This window comes from Centruroides sculpturatus, unplaced genomic scaffold (genome assembly GCF_000671375.1).
Source record: "Centruroides sculpturatus isolate CEXI.00-Female unplaced genomic scaffold, Cexi_2.0 scaffold1313, whole genome shotgun sequence".
NCBI lineage: Eukaryota > Metazoa > Arthropoda > Arachnida > Scorpiones > Buthidae > Centruroides > Centruroides sculpturatus.
The window spans coordinates 117,785-136,159 of NW_019385584.1; the positions used below are offsets into that span (position 1 = coordinate 117,785).

At 32.1% G+C, this 18,375-nt stretch overlaps 1 protein-coding gene across 1 annotated transcript in view; it reads left to right on the forward strand.

The window, feature by feature from the left end:
• The window catches only part of LOC111640327 (serine/arginine repetitive matrix protein 1-like), a 123,334-nt gene that overhangs the window by 70,492 nt on the left and 34,467 nt on the right, over positions 1-18,375 (forward strand). Inside the window, exons 7-8 of the mRNA XM_023386341.1 lie at positions 3,557-3,732; positions 6,524-6,654. Coding sequence (XP_023242109.1) covers positions 3,557-3,732; positions 6,524-6,654 — 307 coding nt within the window. The remainder of the gene's footprint in view (positions 1-3,556; positions 3,733-6,523; positions 6,655-18,375) is intronic.

An 18,375-nucleotide genomic window follows, 5' to 3' on the forward strand; every position in this document is an offset into this window, starting at 1 on the left:
CAGGGGTGGCCAACCTGCGGCTCGCGAGCCACATGCGGCTCTTCGAAGGATTATTTGTGGCTCTCTATAAATGTACTGTACCCGAGTTCCCTTTTCATTTTTGTGTTATTATATTTTAAAAAATTATTATCGTCCGTATGTGTTTCAAATGTCTTTTAAATTACTAACAACAAATATGAAAGACTAAGTGCAACGTTGTAACAAATTTCATTTCCATTCAAGTTAAGAATGATATGACTCATCAAAAACTGCGCGAACGAACATAAACAGTGGTGTAATCGTCCGTTATCGACCGACTCCAGACCGATTTTGAATTTGTAAACTGTCATTGCAATGAACAGTTGACATTGTGCTCTGGAGGAAACAAGTTGTATCACTCTAAATTCTAAATAAATTAATTACGTAATTTATTTAGAATTTAGCATTAAAATAGCCCGATTAATTTACGGCATTCGGTTGGTGTCTTATTATATTGGATATCGGGTTTAGAGATGTTTATTTATGTATCACTCTTGCTACAGATATATTTTGTAATTGGAATTTTTTGCATACCTTTAATTGCGGCTCGCGAAAAATTTCAATTTTGAAAAATGGCTCGGACTATCAAGGAGCTTGGCCACCCCTGCTATATGGTATATTTTTATTAATTCCAACTCTGCTTGAAATTTCTATGCATTCAAAGCTAGAACTACTAAAAATAAGTAAGACAAAACCTTTCACACTTTGATTTAGTAAATATCTCTTCAATCCGAAAAAAAACTTTCCGGTAGACTATCTCACAGCCAATTCAGGTTATAAACTCCTTTTAGGACTCTTTATAGAGTTTATAACCTTTAAGGACTCTTTAAGGAGTTTAAAACCTGAATTGGCTGTGAGATAGTCTACTGGAAAGTTTTTTTCCAGATTGAAGAGACGTTTACTAAATCAACATATAAAACAGCTAAACCATCGGAAAATTCAAAACTTTCCCACTTTGTTTCTAGCAGTTTAATCACTAAATACAAATGTTTTCGACCGTTTTGAATGGCCTTCTCCAGGTACAATAAGGTCGGTTGGATCATCAGTTAGCAGATATTCAAATGACATCCTTTACTTACTGCTTGAAATTATTTTCATATACAACTCCACAATGTTGTTTACAGCTTTGACGACCATTTTTATAACCAACTATTTATACCAAACTATTAATGAAATAGTTTACGAACTTGATATATTTTATATGATAATAAGAAGATAAAAATAGCTTATTAAATCTTAATCAAAATAATTAAGTAATGGCAATTCTATGTTTCCTAAATGATAAATTTAAGTTTTAACTTTATTTGAATTATTAAAAGATACTTTTTAATACTATGCATTTAGGCCTATAGTATAACAAACCAAAACCATATTTATCTAGCCAACTATCAATGAATTTATTATTATACAAATATATATCTAATATTCTTCTATAAGTTCAAATAAAAATCAAGATATTCATTTGTATTTATAGAAATCTACTCCATCTTTATAGAGATGGAGAGAACAGCTTCAAAAATCTTTATAGAGATGGAGAGAACAGCTTCAAAAAGTGTTTAATCCAATAATCCAAGTTTAGCTTCTTTAAATACATGCTAATGTTTAGACTCTTAATTCCATAAAATTCATGTTGAATATAATTTGACTTGGATTATATTTATATTCATTGACATAGGGATTATCCATAAATTACATAATGTTAATTTTATATTTTTGAACTATCATCCCATCCCTGTCATGCTCATAATGCTGTTGCATATATCCACTCCCAAAACTGTGCAATGTGTAACCTCAATCAACTCCTTAATTGTACTAAGGAATAATACACAGTAAAAGATACTATGACACAACTACTTTTATAAACATCCCACCCACTTATAATGAATCATAGCAATTATCTGACATGCACCTACCCTATGCATCTAGGTAAATTTTTATCTCAGTATAAAAACTTTTAAAATGGAATTAATAAAGAATTATTCATGCAAAAATAATCCCTCATCAAACCGTGAACCGGTATTAAACAAGAGTAAAATTACATGCAAACGTTTTCGGATCCCTCCCTGGGTCCTTTCTCAAGCAACTTTTCTTCTTTAAAATCCGTTAGAACGAAGACCAGTAGAATGAACTTCTTCAAAACTGCGATATTCGAAAAACTACTTCTTCCGAACCACATTTCAAAAGTCGAAATTCAAAAATCAATTTGAATCACATGCATTCCAGTATTCCGTAATGTAATGCTTGTTTTTCTTAAAAGGTTTTTATGGATTTTTACGTTAACAAAAAAATAAATAATAGTAAAAAATAAAATAGCATATCAGCGGGTATGATGTTTTAATATCCTATTTATTATACGAATTGATTAATACTAAATACGGAACCTGTTACCGGTGTAATTTTGCGTGAAAAAATTTTCCTTTCACAAACGTTTTCGAGCTGCCCAGATAGCTCTTCTTCAGGTATAGAAAAAATTCTGACGGAACACTTCGAAAAATGGAACGTAGATATTTAAATAAAAAACGAATCTAAAAATAGAACGCCGATGTGATTTGATTAATGTGAATCCTCTTTCTGGAGTAGGGCCTGCCATGCTAGGGACAGGGTAATCTCATCCCTTGTGTTAATAGGCGCAGAAGTGTTGTATGCTTTGCAAATTTCCATTTGTTCCAACCACTTGAGGTGGTCTGTAAACAGTGTAGTAATGAGGAGTTCGGCGTTGTCAAAGTTTGCTGAAATCTCCGGGTTTGACGCATACATGGATAACGACATAGAACCCCTTTTGTGGAGGATGTCCCGTTGGTGTTCAGTCCATCTGACACCTATAGCACGTTTAGTAGCGCCAATGTAGACCAGTTCCCTCTCAAATCTATGGTCCATGAGGGGGACAGCGTATACCCCTGGTAGCTTTTACTTGTTAGGTTTATCTTTTTCATTGCGTAGAAGCTTAAACATAGACGGGCATCTTCTGTATGATAAGCGTACTCCTTGTATTTTAGCTATTTTTTGATACAGGGATGTTAGGAACGGGTTGTATGTGATCGGAATGAGGCGGTGGTCTTGTCCTGTAGAGGATTAGGTGGGAGGCCATTGGTGAATTGTTGTGCTAATTTATGGACCATGGTGTTAAATCCATGTTGTCTAGTGATGATATGCAAATAGTTCAATTCTTGAACTAAAGCATCCTGTGTTGAGCAATGGGTGTAGGCCCTCTTAACCAGTGCTCTAAACGCTGCCATTTTATATCTGAACGGATCACGGGAGTTTGCTGGGATATACGTTGGGAGGTGACAAGATGGTTCGGAAGAAGTAGTTTTTTCGAACATCGCAGTTTTGAAGAAAATCGTTCTACTGGTCTTTGTTCTAACGAATTTTAAAGAAGAATGGTTGCTTGAGAAAGGACCCAGGGAGGGATCCGAAAACATTTGCATGTAATTTTACTCTTATTTAATACCGGTTAAAAGGTTTGATGAGGGATTATTTTTGTATTTTAATCCGGTATTTGAAGATTCTTTATCATAAGAAAATTTTTAATTTTTAGGTAACTGCTGAAGGTCTTTTGAAGTTTTTTAATCAAATTGGAGAAGTGAAATATGTTAGAATGGCAGGAGATGAAACACAACCAACAAGATTTGCATTTGTTGAATTTACAGAGCAAACATCTGTTGCAAATGCACTTCAATATAATGGGGTGATATTTGGTGGACGTCCATTAAAGTAATTATTTACTTAATGCATTTCATTTTTGTTTTTATTATAATAATGAAATAAGTTAATAATATAATTAACAATAAAATTTTTTAAATTTTCAAATAAAATAAAAGTATCAAATAAAATATATTATTGAAATATATTGAAAGTACAAAATTGCATGCAAAAACTTTTACAGTTTACATGCAAAAACTTTTGTTTTTTAACAACAATTTATTCAATTTGTAATAAAAAGAATAATTCTAAAATTGCATATGAATAGAATGATAAATATTTAAATTGCAAATTAAAAACAAATTATATTTAAATAACACATTACATCTTTTTCTTTTGTTATTTGTACCATGCATCCATGTTCGTATCAATGTTTAACCATAAAAAAATATGTATATAATACAATTATTACAAATAGAGTTAGAGCTTTATAAGACTGAAAATTAATTACAAAAACAAACAAGATTTCAGTGAAAAAAGTTTTTGATTGGATATATTATGTAATCTCCAATAATCATTTATAGGTCATTTAAGTCATATTTAAATAATTGATAAATGATTATATATGGTACAAAACTTTTTCNATTCCTTTATCTGCTTGAGTCTTTTTGATTATGTCTTTCTTAGCTAAGATTGTATCTACTGTAGCCCTGATGAAGTCATCTGCCTACAATATCAGACATCATCTGCCCACTCTCTACCTTGGCTATCTTGCTTAGTTTCTATAGTGAACATAGTTCTTGACATTCCACTCTTTTTAGGCTCCGTAATATTATCAATTTTTAAAATAAAAAGTTCAGAAAAGAACTTATAAAAATTCAGAGAACAGAAATTAACTAGTGCAAAACAGGTTATGTACACAACTGTAAAAGTCTCATTCCATAAACCAGGTATAGATGCCATTAAAATATAGTTTTACAAATCTTAAACACAGTGTGGCTTCTTGTGTTTGTTCTGTCAGGTGTTTGTTATCTGAACATAAAAATCTTTCACAAAAGTGTTTGTTGTCCAATTTGTTCACAGTCTGAAATGTTCATTAAATGATCAACCACTGTACTAATTATATACATTAATAACAAGTGTAAACAAAAATACCTGTCACGTCATTAAAAAAAATAGTAGTTATCTATTAATTATTAGATCTGATTATCAGTTTGTTGATCTGTCTTTAAAACTATTATTGAGACATCCCTAATTTGTAATAGTAATTTGTATTACAAAATATTTTATGGATAAAGATATTTGCTAATTATTAGTTTGTCCTATTCTAAATTATTATTTTTTTTTTATTAAAATTCAAAAAAAATTATTTTAATTTAGTAAGACTGTTTTTATAGGAATTATACCAGATGAAACAAAAGCAATGGCCATAGCTTCACCTTCTCCTAATGTTTCTGGAATGGTTAATTCTGGTCAGAGTCAGTTAATGAATCAAGTTGTAAGTATTTAAATTTTAGTATTAACAATTTTTTTTTTTATTTTGGAAAATGCAACTTGAATAATTCTAAAAATAACAAGTTTTGTACAAAACTATTATTTTAAGAATTATTCATCAAATTATTCATAAAATTTGAATACAATAGAATCTTGTAAGATTTTCCTGTAATTATAATAGTTAAAAACATTATCTGTTAAAATTATTATTATTATTTCTACTAAAACTTTCAACATTTGGTGACCCAATTGAGACATTTGGTGATTCTGTCTCTACCTTAAGTGTTTTTCCTTNTTCAACTGAGTAATGTAAAGTAGACAACTGAATCAAAATAACTAATTTTCGTTAATAAAACAGCAACTTTTTTCATCAGAATGGAAGTTTATCTTGTCATCAAATTGACAAAAGAAGTTTAATAGTTAAATTTTTACTCATAGTTTTGATCAGAGTTTAGCCAGATATTGCACATCTAATTATCATTTGTTTGTTCAAACTTATTTAAATGAAGTAAGTGAAAATTTTGATTATGTCAAAAATCCTATAAAAGTATTTTCAGATCAAAATTTTTAGGAAGTGACATGAAGAAATTATTTAGTAAAAATAGAAAAGTTTAAAGATGCTGATAAAAAAATATAAAATATTTATTTAAAATTTATATCATTTATAAAATACATGAAGTTTTTAAAAATCAAGTACAAAATTAAACAATTAGAATTTTCATCATTATTAATTTCATTAATTAGTTACAACTTAATTTTACTGATTACACTCTAATTCTTACTTATTATTATATTATGTCCATATAATTTCATTCAAATATTTGAGTAATTGTTATTTTCAAAGAATTAAAGAATTCATCTGTAGCTAGAATAAATATTACTTAGAGCATTTTGAAAAATAAATTGAACTGAAATATAATATTTAGTTTGTGTCATTATTTTTAGTTTGTGCAAATATATCCACATGTCAGTCAGATAAATTAATTTTTAATGGTAGGTTGTAAATTCTCAGAAATACTCAAAATACAGGAAAAGTCATTAAACCAGATATATCTTGCATTACTGAATTTCAAAGATGGAAAAATAGCAGCTGCTGGATGGTTTATTAATTTGCTCCTAAATTGTAAAATCAGGTATTAGAGATGATGGTAGGAGCTACAGTACATGTAATTTTAATGTTACTATTACAAAAATTACTAAAATTGCTGTAATTACAAAGTTGAATTTTTTTTTAGCTGAGAAAGTTTTGGATTCATTTCTCACAAATCTCTTGTTGATATTTATCATTAATTAGTTGCTACTTTTCATCATTGATGTTTGGTGATGTTAAATCTTATATCAATATTTATTAATTATAGAATATTTTCAGAATTAATCATTCAAATAATGCTATTGTTAAACCTCAAGCTAAAAGTTCTGAAGCAGCGCAAAGAGAAATTGAAGAAGCAATGAAGAGAGTCAGAGAAGCACAGTCGTTAATAACAGCCGCAATAGAACCCGGTATGTTGCTGTTTAATTTTCTTTAAGTAATATTATATTCTTTTATGTGCATATGTGTTTACTTATTTTTAATTCATCTATATGTAATTAAATAGTCAATCAAATTTGTTTCGTGATTTGATAATGGATTTTAAATTTGTTAAAAATTTCTATTTGATAATTGCAGGTGTGGTAATTAGTCACTAAAAACCACTTTTTTTAAATTTTGTAACAGTAACTGTTTTATTATATATTTTTCAGCAATTTATAATATTTTTTATAACAGCATGTAATAGTTTCAAAATCTATCTTATGAGTTTAATAATTCAGTTCTTTATTGTTACATTGGACATGTTCTGAGTTGTTATTGGGGAGAAAGAGACCATACGTAAGCATTACATAGTTAACAAAGTTGGTAATTAGCCTTTAATGTGATGATATTTGCTTTGTTATATTAAGCTTTAATATTTACTAAAGTATATTGCTTTCTCCATCTAATTATTTAACTCTGTTGGTCATACAAAAGTGTAAATCAGTTTTGTTTGCTAGATTATCACGTAAACAAGCTTGACTTGACATAAGAAGAACAGTTCTGGAAGCAGCAGTGTCATGATATCATGTCTGAAATTGGAATAAAGTGAACGTTTATCAGTTTAGTAGTAATGTTCTAATTTTCTTGAAACCCAGAACAGATTGAAAACAGGTGTAGAGAAAAAAATTTTGCAGAAGAGAGAGAAATTTTGCTGCAAATATAATGTTTGAAGGGACATGCACTATCCAGAAATAAAGCTGAGCAGGAAACAAAGGATTATATAAAGGTAAAAAAAATAGTGGACAGAATATGAAATCATCATTGACAGAAAAAAAAAAAAAAAAAAAAAAAAAAAAAAAAAAAAAAAAAAAAAAAAAAAAAAAAAAAAAAAAAAAAAAAAAAAAAAAAAAAAAAAAAAAAAAAAAAAAAAAAAAAAAAAAAAAAAAAAAAAAAAAAAAAAAAAAAAAAAAAAAAAAAAAAAAAAAAAAAAAAAAAAAAAAAAAAAAAAAAAAAAAAAAAAAAAAAAAAAAAAAAAAAAAAAAAAAAAAAAAAAAAAAAGATGTAAATATGTTGTAGGCTAATTGAAATAGTTTTCTGGTTAGTGAGAACTGATCAATCAATAATATAATATGATTTTTTTAAAATGTAAATCATTTGGTTTATTTAACATTATTTAATATTAATACTGTGTTACAATATGACCAATTTTTAAGAATAAAAATACTTCACTACTATTAGATTTACCATTATATTTACATTGCACAACATTTTAGTATTTGTTTAAATATGAAATTGTTTTTCATTCAACCACTGTAATGTTAATATTTTGTTATAGTTCTGTTTTTTTTTTAATGTAAAATTTTTTCTTAACAATAAAATTACAGTGGTCAATTTAATATCATCTACTATCTAGTATTTAATTATTGTAAATGTTAATTTGTTAGAGAAAGTTAAAAAATATATATGTTTAGGTATGTGTAAAGAATGTTATGTGTAAAAGGAAAGGATAAGTGTTGGATATGGGCAGATTTCTCCTTGTACTTTTTAAATCTTTTGTATTAAATAATTAGACATTACGAATAATTGATATGAATATCAACTTGCTTAATGAAAAAATCCAAGTTTTACTTTTTTAGCAAATTAGATTCATAAAATTTGATCACAATCACTTATAAATTATTTATTTGTCACTATTTTTAATATAAATGGTCAACAGAAGTCATTATTTTTTTGGGGGTAGAACTAATTGTGATATATTTAAAAATTTTATGCTAATTAATAAAATTTTTCTTTTGAAATTATGTTTTCTGTGTCCAGAAAATCCAGTTTTTGAAAGTAGCTTTTTTGGACATAAGCTAAATTTATACTTTGAAATTATATTGGATATATTATGTAATCTCCAATAATCATTTATAGGTCATTTAAGTCATATTTAAATAATTGATAAATGATTATATATGGTACAAAACTTTTTCATAGTTATAATTATGAAATTCTAGATTTTGTTTTTAAAATATTGAACACACAGTTCAGATACTTTCTGACATTAACTAATTGCATTTCAAATAGCAATGTATATATATAAAGAGCAAGCTTTAATCAAAAATGAGGTTTATTGAGTTGTTTATATACTGTATGCAGTTTGTTATAATGGTATACTAAAAATATACCATATATGTACTACCTAAATATATCATCATCATCTGCTGGTAAATACTTTTATAATAATAAATTTCATTAAAAAAATAAAATAAAAAATGTCTAGCTGNTTAGCAGAAAGGGGATGAAGACTCGGGACTACCCATGGGTATTGCCCGAGGGTGAAAATTAAAGAAAAGTAGTAGTAGAATAGAGATGAAGGTGAAATAAAAGTGAGATAGGAAAGATGGTGAAAGGGGAGACTCATGGCGTCCACGTCAGCTTTTATTTTCAAAATAAAAAGTGCAGTTTTTACAAAATATTACAATACTAGCAGACCCTGCCATGCCTTGTTGTGGCTCAAAATGTATCTATTATAAATGTATAACACTTCCCCCATGGGAGAAAATTTTTCGAAAAGATTTTTCTTAGTGTACATTCTCTTGACGTACCCTATTAAGACGCAATCAAAAACGCAAAAACTTGCATCTAAAATAGTATAATAGAAGCCAAGTTTTTTACAGTAAGCCTTAATCCTGTCTCTCTCCCCCACGGGGGAATATCGAAAAATCCCTTCTTAGTGTACATTCTGTTGACGTACTCTATTAAAACGCAATCAAAAATGCAAAAAACCGCATCTAAAATAGTATAAATAGAAGCAGAGTATGGTAAGCCTTACGGGGAAGGCTTACCGTAAAGAACTGTCCATCTCCCATGTTTAATGGAATAATATACAGCCTATGTCCACCCTGAAGTTCCATTCTAAATATTGGTGAAAGAATTTTTGAAATCGGATGAGTAGTTACGGAGATTACCTGCTGCATACAAACTAACATACATACAAACATTACCTCTTTATAATATTAGTATAGATGTACAAATTTACTCCTTAGCTTAAGGAGTAATAAAGGGTTACAGAAAGATAACAATGATGTTACATTGCAGATACAAATGCTGACTATTACTTGCTGTTACACACTTGATAAGATTTTAACAAAAGTGTAAAGCCGGACAATATAAAATCAGTTAACATTAAATAGAAGAACAGTAATAAATATGAAATATTACCCAGACTTTGGGCACTAGAGTTAATGTATAGGTACACTGATGTTACATTGCAGAAACAAATGCCAAACAATTGAATTACATAATTAAAGAGTTTCCAACATAAGTGTAAGACCTGACAATTAAAGTAAGTCAGTCTGGTGAATATTACATAGAAGAACATAAATAATACACATAATCCATCCTTAGGGTAAAGGACAAAGCTGACAATGATGAATGGGACCATTAGCTCCAGAATGTACCTTTTGAGTGCAACACCATAACCGGATTAAACAAATTTCACATGAACCAACAATACAGAGAAAAAAAAAAGTCGAAGCAGTTTCTTCAGATGACATAGGTCTCAGTTGTCATATAGCTTAGAAACAACATCAACAGATTACATGTTAATGCTTTTGTGAAAATCCACCTCGAGTGCTCTTGTCTTGGTGACATAATTTGTTAAATCCTCAAAAAGTTTGTGGTTATTAATCAGTTTATTTAGTGGGCAGGGCCAATTGAAACCTTGGTATAGAACAGTGGTTCCCAACCCCCAGGCTGCGGACCGTGGATCAAATGGTACCGGGCCGCTCAAGGAACATTAATTTAAATTACTGGTATTTCCATTTTATTTACGGTGTATTTCTCTCGGGTTTGTGCAACTTTTAATGGACAATGGAATAAACTAGACATAAGAAACACACTTCGGGTGTCATTGTCTCCTATTACTCCCAGATGGAACATCTTGTTGCAAAGAAACAAGCTCAGGGTTCTCATCGATTTAACATTCTAGTGAGTTAAAATGTTAAATCACATTATATTCATTTTTTGGTGTAACTGTATTTTATTTTGAAGGCATGTTTAAATACAATACAATTAAATTAAATCAATCTAAAATACAAATAATCAACGTCCCCCCTCAGTGGGCTGCGGTAAAATATCAAATGTTGACCGGTCCGTGGTGATAAAAAGGTTGGGGGCGTGTGGTGTAGAACATTTTGTAGAAGCCTGTCCCTTTGATGATCAAATTTCTTACAGTTGAAGATAAAGTGTTTCATGTCCTGGATTGACATATTGTCGCACTCACATGAATTCCTGTCACTCCGGCTGAACCTATGTAGGTATTGGTAAAAGTTGCCATGACCAGTTAAAACTTGTGACAGAAAGAAGTTGGTATTGAAGTGTTTCATATTAAGTCGTTCCCTAATGTCTGGTAGAAAGTTGAAAGTCACTCTTCCAGTATCACCTATCTCCCAGTCTCTTTTCCAAAGTTGAATGGCTGTATATTCTACCAATTGATTGATGTTTGTTTTGGTCAAGTTCGTATAGTGTTGATTTTCAGAGGATGTTGCGTAAAGTTTGGCTATCCTATCAGCCTCCTCATTGCCCTGGGTGCTGCTGTGTCCCCGGACCCAGGCTAATGATAGGTTGATCCCTTTTAAACTTCTTATCTTTTCGTGAATAGTCCTAGTATTGTGGCATTTAATGTGATGGGAATTAATCCTTTTAACAGCCGTTTGACTGTTCGTGCAAATTCGAATATTTTGTATGATTGTTTTTGACTCTTGGATATATGTGATTGCTCGGAGAATGGCAAAAAGTTCTGCCTCTGGAACTGTGCAGTAACTAGCCAATTTAAAACCAGTATGATAATGAAAGGTCTCCTTGCCTCTTATTTGATGTACGAAAGACGCACCCACTTTATCCACTTGTTTTGATCCATCTGTAAAGATTAGATGGATGGATGGGTTGTGGATCTTCGTTGATGTATCTGATTGTGATCCTTTGATTGTTAGTCAGATGGACCGTAAGAGGGGTGTTTGTAAATTATTGATGATGAACCAATGTTGTGAGGAATTCATTGCTATGATTAGGTAGACACCCTAAACAGCATAGTTCTTAAGATTGTCTGTACCTTCCTTGGTATGTTTAATGTTGTTGAGTATCCAAGACCATGTAGTAAACTTAGCTTTTAAGTACAAGGGCATTATACCAGAGAGAGTTGTAGAGCAGCATTAGATGTACAGGTATACCTCGCCTTACGTCGGTAATTGGTTCCAGGAGAACGACTTAAGTCAAAAAACGATGTAAGTCGAATTTACTTGTCTCCAAATCTACTTGTCATTAGGCTAAACCATAAATTCCCAATTCCGGTTCTGTATTTTATTTATTAATGCATTTTTAATAATGTATGGTTAATAAGGATCTATTTTAAGCTTACAAACAAATAAATTTTAGTTTTTAATATAGTACAGAAAAAAGTAATCTAAATTTATGAATGCATGTACTGTAAATACAGTACATACTNGATCTATTTTAAGCTTACAAACAAATAAATTTTAGTTTTTAATATAGTACAGAAAAAAAGTAATCTAAATTTACGAATGCATGTACTGTAAATACAGTACATACTTGTAAATATATATATTTTAATATGATTTTATGTGCTTTAAACATTTTTCTAGTGATATTACGACTTCAATATTTGTGGCGGACAGACATAAAGTCGGATAAAATGACTTAAACATGATTTTTATTTTTCTATATATTTTTTTTACAAACGACGTATAATCGGGAACGATGTAACTCGAAACGACGTAAGTCTAGGTATACCTGTAGTTCTGTATGCCCTACAGATCCTTAGTAGTAAAGGGTGTTGAATTGTTTGTAACTTCTTTTTGAAGTATGCTTTTTCTGCCTCCATTCCCCAAAACGGGACTCCATATAAGACCACGGGTTTCACACAAGCTTTGTAGAGTGATTTGAGTGCTTTTTTGGTTGAAACCCCAATTTTTATGTACAATACTAAGTAGTGCATTGGTTACTTTACTTGCTTTACTTTTTGCATAATCCAAATGTTTTCTTCCATGTAAGACTTCGATCAATCGGAATACCCAAGTATTTTATTTCTTTCTTATTCTTAATTCTGTGTCCATTGATGTTGATATTAAAGGCCTTTTGAAACAGTTTGCCCTTTGATATGACCATATTTTTGCATTTTTGGAAATTAATTTCCAATTTATACTTTTGGCTCCAATTATAAATATTCTTCAACAGATTATTCACCTTTTTTTTTTGTAATTTTTCACCATTTTGATGGGATGTTAACAAAACAGTATCATCCACATATTCTAATAATTTCCAATTGTCATTGTCATTTCTGTTCAGATTTAAAAGGTCATTGTACACTATGTTCCACAGGCCCAGACCAGACCGAGACCCCTGTGGACAACCTTTGGTCATCGGTCTGACAGTATTGTCACGTTGGTTATATACTCCCACTGTCCTGTCTTTTAAGTAGTCTTTCAGAATTCGATACAGATTATTTGGACAATTTGCGATCCTCAGTTGTTTAAAAAGTGCCGGCCACCATAAGGTATTAAAGGCATTTTTGTAGTCTATAGTTACCATTAAAGAATGTTGCCCTTGCTTACATGCCTCCTTGATGTCATAAAGTAGTGTGTATATTGTAAGTTGATCTGTCCTTAACAAACCCAAATTGAAATTTGTTTATCCAGTTTTTGGTATTCAGATGGTAATTAATGCAGTCAATTATAAGGTCGCCGAAAATTTTCCCAGGCATCGACAGGAGGCTAATTGGTCTAAAGTTGTTTGGTGCGAGGGTGCTGTCAGAACCAGGCTTTAGGATAAATTTTATAGAAGCTTTTTTCCATATTTTTGGAAATCTTCCAGTCTAGACATTTGTTGTAAATGTATACGAAAGCTACTGGTATTGCTCTAAATGCCTGTTTCATTATTTCAGGAGTTATCCCGTCTATACCAGGTGCTTTTTTTTTTTTATTGACCTTATAGCCCTCTTCACCTCTGTGAATGTAAAGTACCTGTCTTCATCTGTATTTGGGATGTTTTCCATGTCTGCTCTAATAGATTCCTGTGTTGAGTTATCTTCCTTTTCATTTTCCCTTGGAAAATGTGTCTTGAGTAGATAATCTATAGTCTCGTCATAGTTCTTTGTGTAAGTCCCATCATTCTTTAGTATGTTAGCAGGGATATCACTAGTGACTTTTTGTTTACATGCCACCTTATATGGCTCGCTCCAAATATTTTGCTTTCCTGTACGATTGCAAAACTCTTGCCATGCCTTTGAATGCTCTTTGTTGATATTATTCTTGTAATCATTAAACTTTTGTAAGTATTCTTGTCTTCTTATTGACTTAATATTAGGATATCTTTCCCATTTAAATTTCCTTTGTAATTTGCGCACCTGTCTTCTTTGATTTGTTAATTGGTCATTCCACCAGTGAGCTTGTCTTTCTGGTAGTATTAAATTCTGTTGCATGATGGAAAGCTTCTATCATAGAGCGCATCAGGTGTTCCGCTAAAGTGTCAACTTCGTTGATACAGTGGATCTCATGAGAGGCCCATAATTCATTGAAGTGTTGCCTAAAAGATTCCCAGTCCGTGCGGCCTATGGTTCTTGTCTCATTCATAATTGCAGGAGTATTATTTAGATTCCAAACAATGTACCAATGATTGCTTACACTGATATCTTCTATGGTCTCACATGAGGACACAAAATGTAACGCATGCCTGTTCGCAAAACACACATCAACCCAACTCTCGTCTCTGTCCAAAAAGATTGACAAGTCACTGGTATTGCAAGAGACCATTCCATGTGTAGAGACGAAGTCCATAACCAGTTTTCCCCTAATGTCTTCAATGGGGCTGAACCATACTGATGACTTGGCGTTACAGTCACCAGCGATGATCCAAGGGAATTTATTTAATTCCATTCCGATGTTGTCAAGTTTTTGGAAGAGGTCTTCAATTTCCATGAAAGGTGAACAATATACAGGCGAGAGATATAATGAACTCCTATTGTGCATGATGTGGACTGTAGTGATACACTCTGTACTGTACACCGAGCAAAAATCCATATTTATATGTTTGTTTGAAGCCAGAATACCAGTCTTAGGGTTGTTGTACAGGTTCTTTGATGGATGTACTTTCCACATGTTATGCCTTGCAATGTTGCCTTGTATATTATATGGCTCCTGTAGAAGTACCAAGTCTGCTTTTTGTTCTTGAACTGTTTTAATCAACGCCGATGAGGCGGCCTTGCTTTTTTGAGTATTTATTCGAATAATCTTGAGATTGGAGCCAGAGTTAATATTATGTTGGTAATTCGAAGTGTTGTTGTTTGTCAGAGTATTTAAACTGGTGTAATTATAGGCCATGGTCTGTATGTTGAATTCTCTGTAGTTTCAGTTTTTTTAAGATGTGGCATTGTTGGCTGTAAGCATTATGATTTGTTGACACTTTCTTTGTAGGGGGTTGCTCTTTGTTGTATCTCATACAATTGACACAACACAGTGTCATTTTTCTTTTGTTGCATTCATTGAAAGCATGTTCCTTGGTACAATGGCTGCAATGTTGGTTTCCAGAGCGGTCGCTGGCAAAGTGGTTAAATCCTGTGCAGCGATAGCACCTAATAATGGGAACAAAGTCGTCCACTTTGACATTTGCCCAATCTATGGCCAAGTATTTATGACTGATAATAATGTTCCTGATATTTGAGGAGACTGATAAGACGACATGTCTGCAATTTTCGCTAATTTTGCCTTTTTTAAGTATTGTTACTGATTCAACAGTTTTGTAGGAAGTCTTCTTTCGTGATTGACCCCCATATATCATTTTGTTTGAATACAGTCTCAACTAATTGGTCATCTTGCATAGAGTTCTGGACATTCAAGAGATCACACGTGGCCTCCTACCCTCCGTAGTGTGGCATTTGATTTTCTCTTTTAATGTTGTAATACTATTAATGGCTTTTTGGAGTTTTTCTTCCTCTGAGTTGTTCCCAACTCTAAAACATGCTCCATTGTTCTTGACTCTTCTTATGGCCTTTACTTTTACCCTTATGTCAGCAGGCTTAACCTCCTTCATAATGGTTGAAAGAATTGTGTTGATGTCAATAGAAGAGGGCGTAGAGTCGTCAACCGGTGCAGTCAGGCAAAATCTGGCTCTTCAATCTCGCGTAGTTTCTCAAGGATTTTTACTTTTTACCAGTGATGAGTTATATTTTCTGAATCGGGAAGATCCAAGGATTACGATGACGTAAAAATTTTGGATGTGGAACCAAATTTTGGGAAGTTATGGACGAATGAAAAACGAGATTTTCGAGGCTCGGTAAATCGGACACAAACGCCGTTTATCCGGAAATAACAACGGAGGATCATTCTTAGGACTTATGTGAGTACAATTACAAAATTTGGGGATCAAGGACCTAATAGTGTAGGAGTTATAATCAGATTTGTGGGAAGTTACGTCGGAAGTCGGCGGCCCGCATCGGGCTTTTTGATTGTTATCCGACAAAAAACTTAATAGTGTGAGTGACTACACGTCATCAGTAATACTGGTTAAAAATTTGGTGATTGTAACTGTGTTAATAACGAAGATACGGCAATTTTAAAGTTAAATTTTGCGCTTGACGAACTTTGACGGTTTTTATAACGGTCGTTGATATAGCAACGGACATTGACGTGGACATCTGCTATAGAAGTTATAGACCATCTGGCGCCGTGATTGTCGTATTAAATTTAACTGGAAGTCGCTAAGTTAGGATTGGTTTATTTATTTAGTTTATTTAAAAGATTAGTGTGTTAGTATTTAAGATGGCAGGAAAAATGGAGGAAATTATAGACAACTTTTCGGAAGAAGCTTATAAGATGGTGGAAGAAGTTAAAGAACATATTAAATGGAATCCAGGAGGGAAACTATCAACTAGAGAACATAAAAACTTCATAATAGAGCAAATGAATAGGATAATAAACTTAGCAGAGACAACAATGAAGGATAAATTCAAAATAGAAGAGAAAGCAGAAAAAGAGATGGTAACTGAGGAGATAATAGATATAATGAATTTACATAATGAGGCAACATTAGCAGCAATAAAAGAGATTAAGGAAGAAATAAAACAGTTAAAAACAACTACACAAATGAACTCCCAGGAAAAAGAAAAAGGGAAACATTTAAAAATAGATATTAAAGATCTGGTGAAAGAGAGTACAACAAAAACAATAGAGGAAATATCAAAAATTAAGGAAGAAATAAGTGCATTAAAAGACGCACCGATTGAACGACAAAAGCAAAAAGAGGAAACACGAACATACAGTGATGTTTTAAAACTTGAGAAAAATCAACCTAAGGTTAACCTCCCACCGCCGGTGCCGCAATATACGGTATTGGTTTTTAATAGAGAAAAAGGAAAAACCTCGGAAGATACAAAGAAAATTTTAATGGAAGCAATTAACCCTAAAGTTTTAGGAATCGGAATTAAGAAAGTTAGAGAAATAAATGGCGGTGGAGTGGCAGTCGGTCTGTGCGGCACAGACGACATGAACGTTCTTGCTAAGGCATTGCATAGAGTACCACAATTAAAAATAATAGAAAGAAGGAAGAGACTGCCGAGAATAAAACTGGTGTCAGTTCCGAAATACATAGAGAAGACAGAATTAGTAGGAATGATGTACGAACAGAACGATTGCTTATCGCATAATATGTCCGAAGATTTTGTGGCGGAACAAATTGACATCAAATTTTCCTTACCGCAAAGGGATAAAGATTGCGTTTCGTGGATTTTGGAGGTGTCAGAGGTAATCAGAGAAATTTTGATTAATGAAGAGAGAATTAATGTTGGATGGACAAGGTGTCCAGTCTTTGATTTTCTCTCAATTCAAAGATGTTATAAATGTTTAGAATATGGGCACTTTGCACGAAACTGCAAGAACGAATATACAGTGTGTAGTGGTTGTGGTGAAGCACATCTTTTCAAAGAATGTGAAAAGAAATCAGAACCAAAGTGTGTAAACTGCACAAAAAGGAAATTTTCGGACACAGGACATAATACACTAGACAAGGTCTGTCCTGTTTACATACAGGAACTGCAGAGATTCATCAAAGGGATGAGGTAGGTCTAGCGGGGGTTCAGTGGCCAATCCTTTCCGTCTTAAATGGGATTAAGCCCCGATGCCGTCGGTGCCCAAGGCAATGCACCTGGCTGCGGCATCGACAAGGGGCAGGATTGGCCACGACTCCGCTGCGGACTGTATGACTGTATTCCGGGAAAATTTTTATATTGTCCTTTTTACCACTCAAGCGGGGTGGATCGCTGCACACCTTTAAGTGGCTTGACCACTTGCAGGTTTTATCCTTCATGCTTCGGCCATAGGTTCTGGTCGAATTGTATATATTGTATATAATCAATTTTGGTTTTCAAATTTGTTTTGTTGTTACTTTAAGTTTATTTTTATTATTTTGTCGGGACCATCAAATTTGTAATCACTTGCCAGTTGCATCTGGATTTGTTGTAAAAAATTTTTAAGGACTTAATAAATGCCCGGTGCAGGGCGCTCTCTGGGTCTCATGCCTTCTTTCACACTTTCCTATCTTCCTTTCTTTTCACACTTCAAACCTCATGCTTTCTCTTCTTTCCTACTTCCAAGGGCTAAGTCCGTCGCTTAAAAGACGGACAGCTCTCTAATTCTCTTTTTAAAGATGTTTAAAGA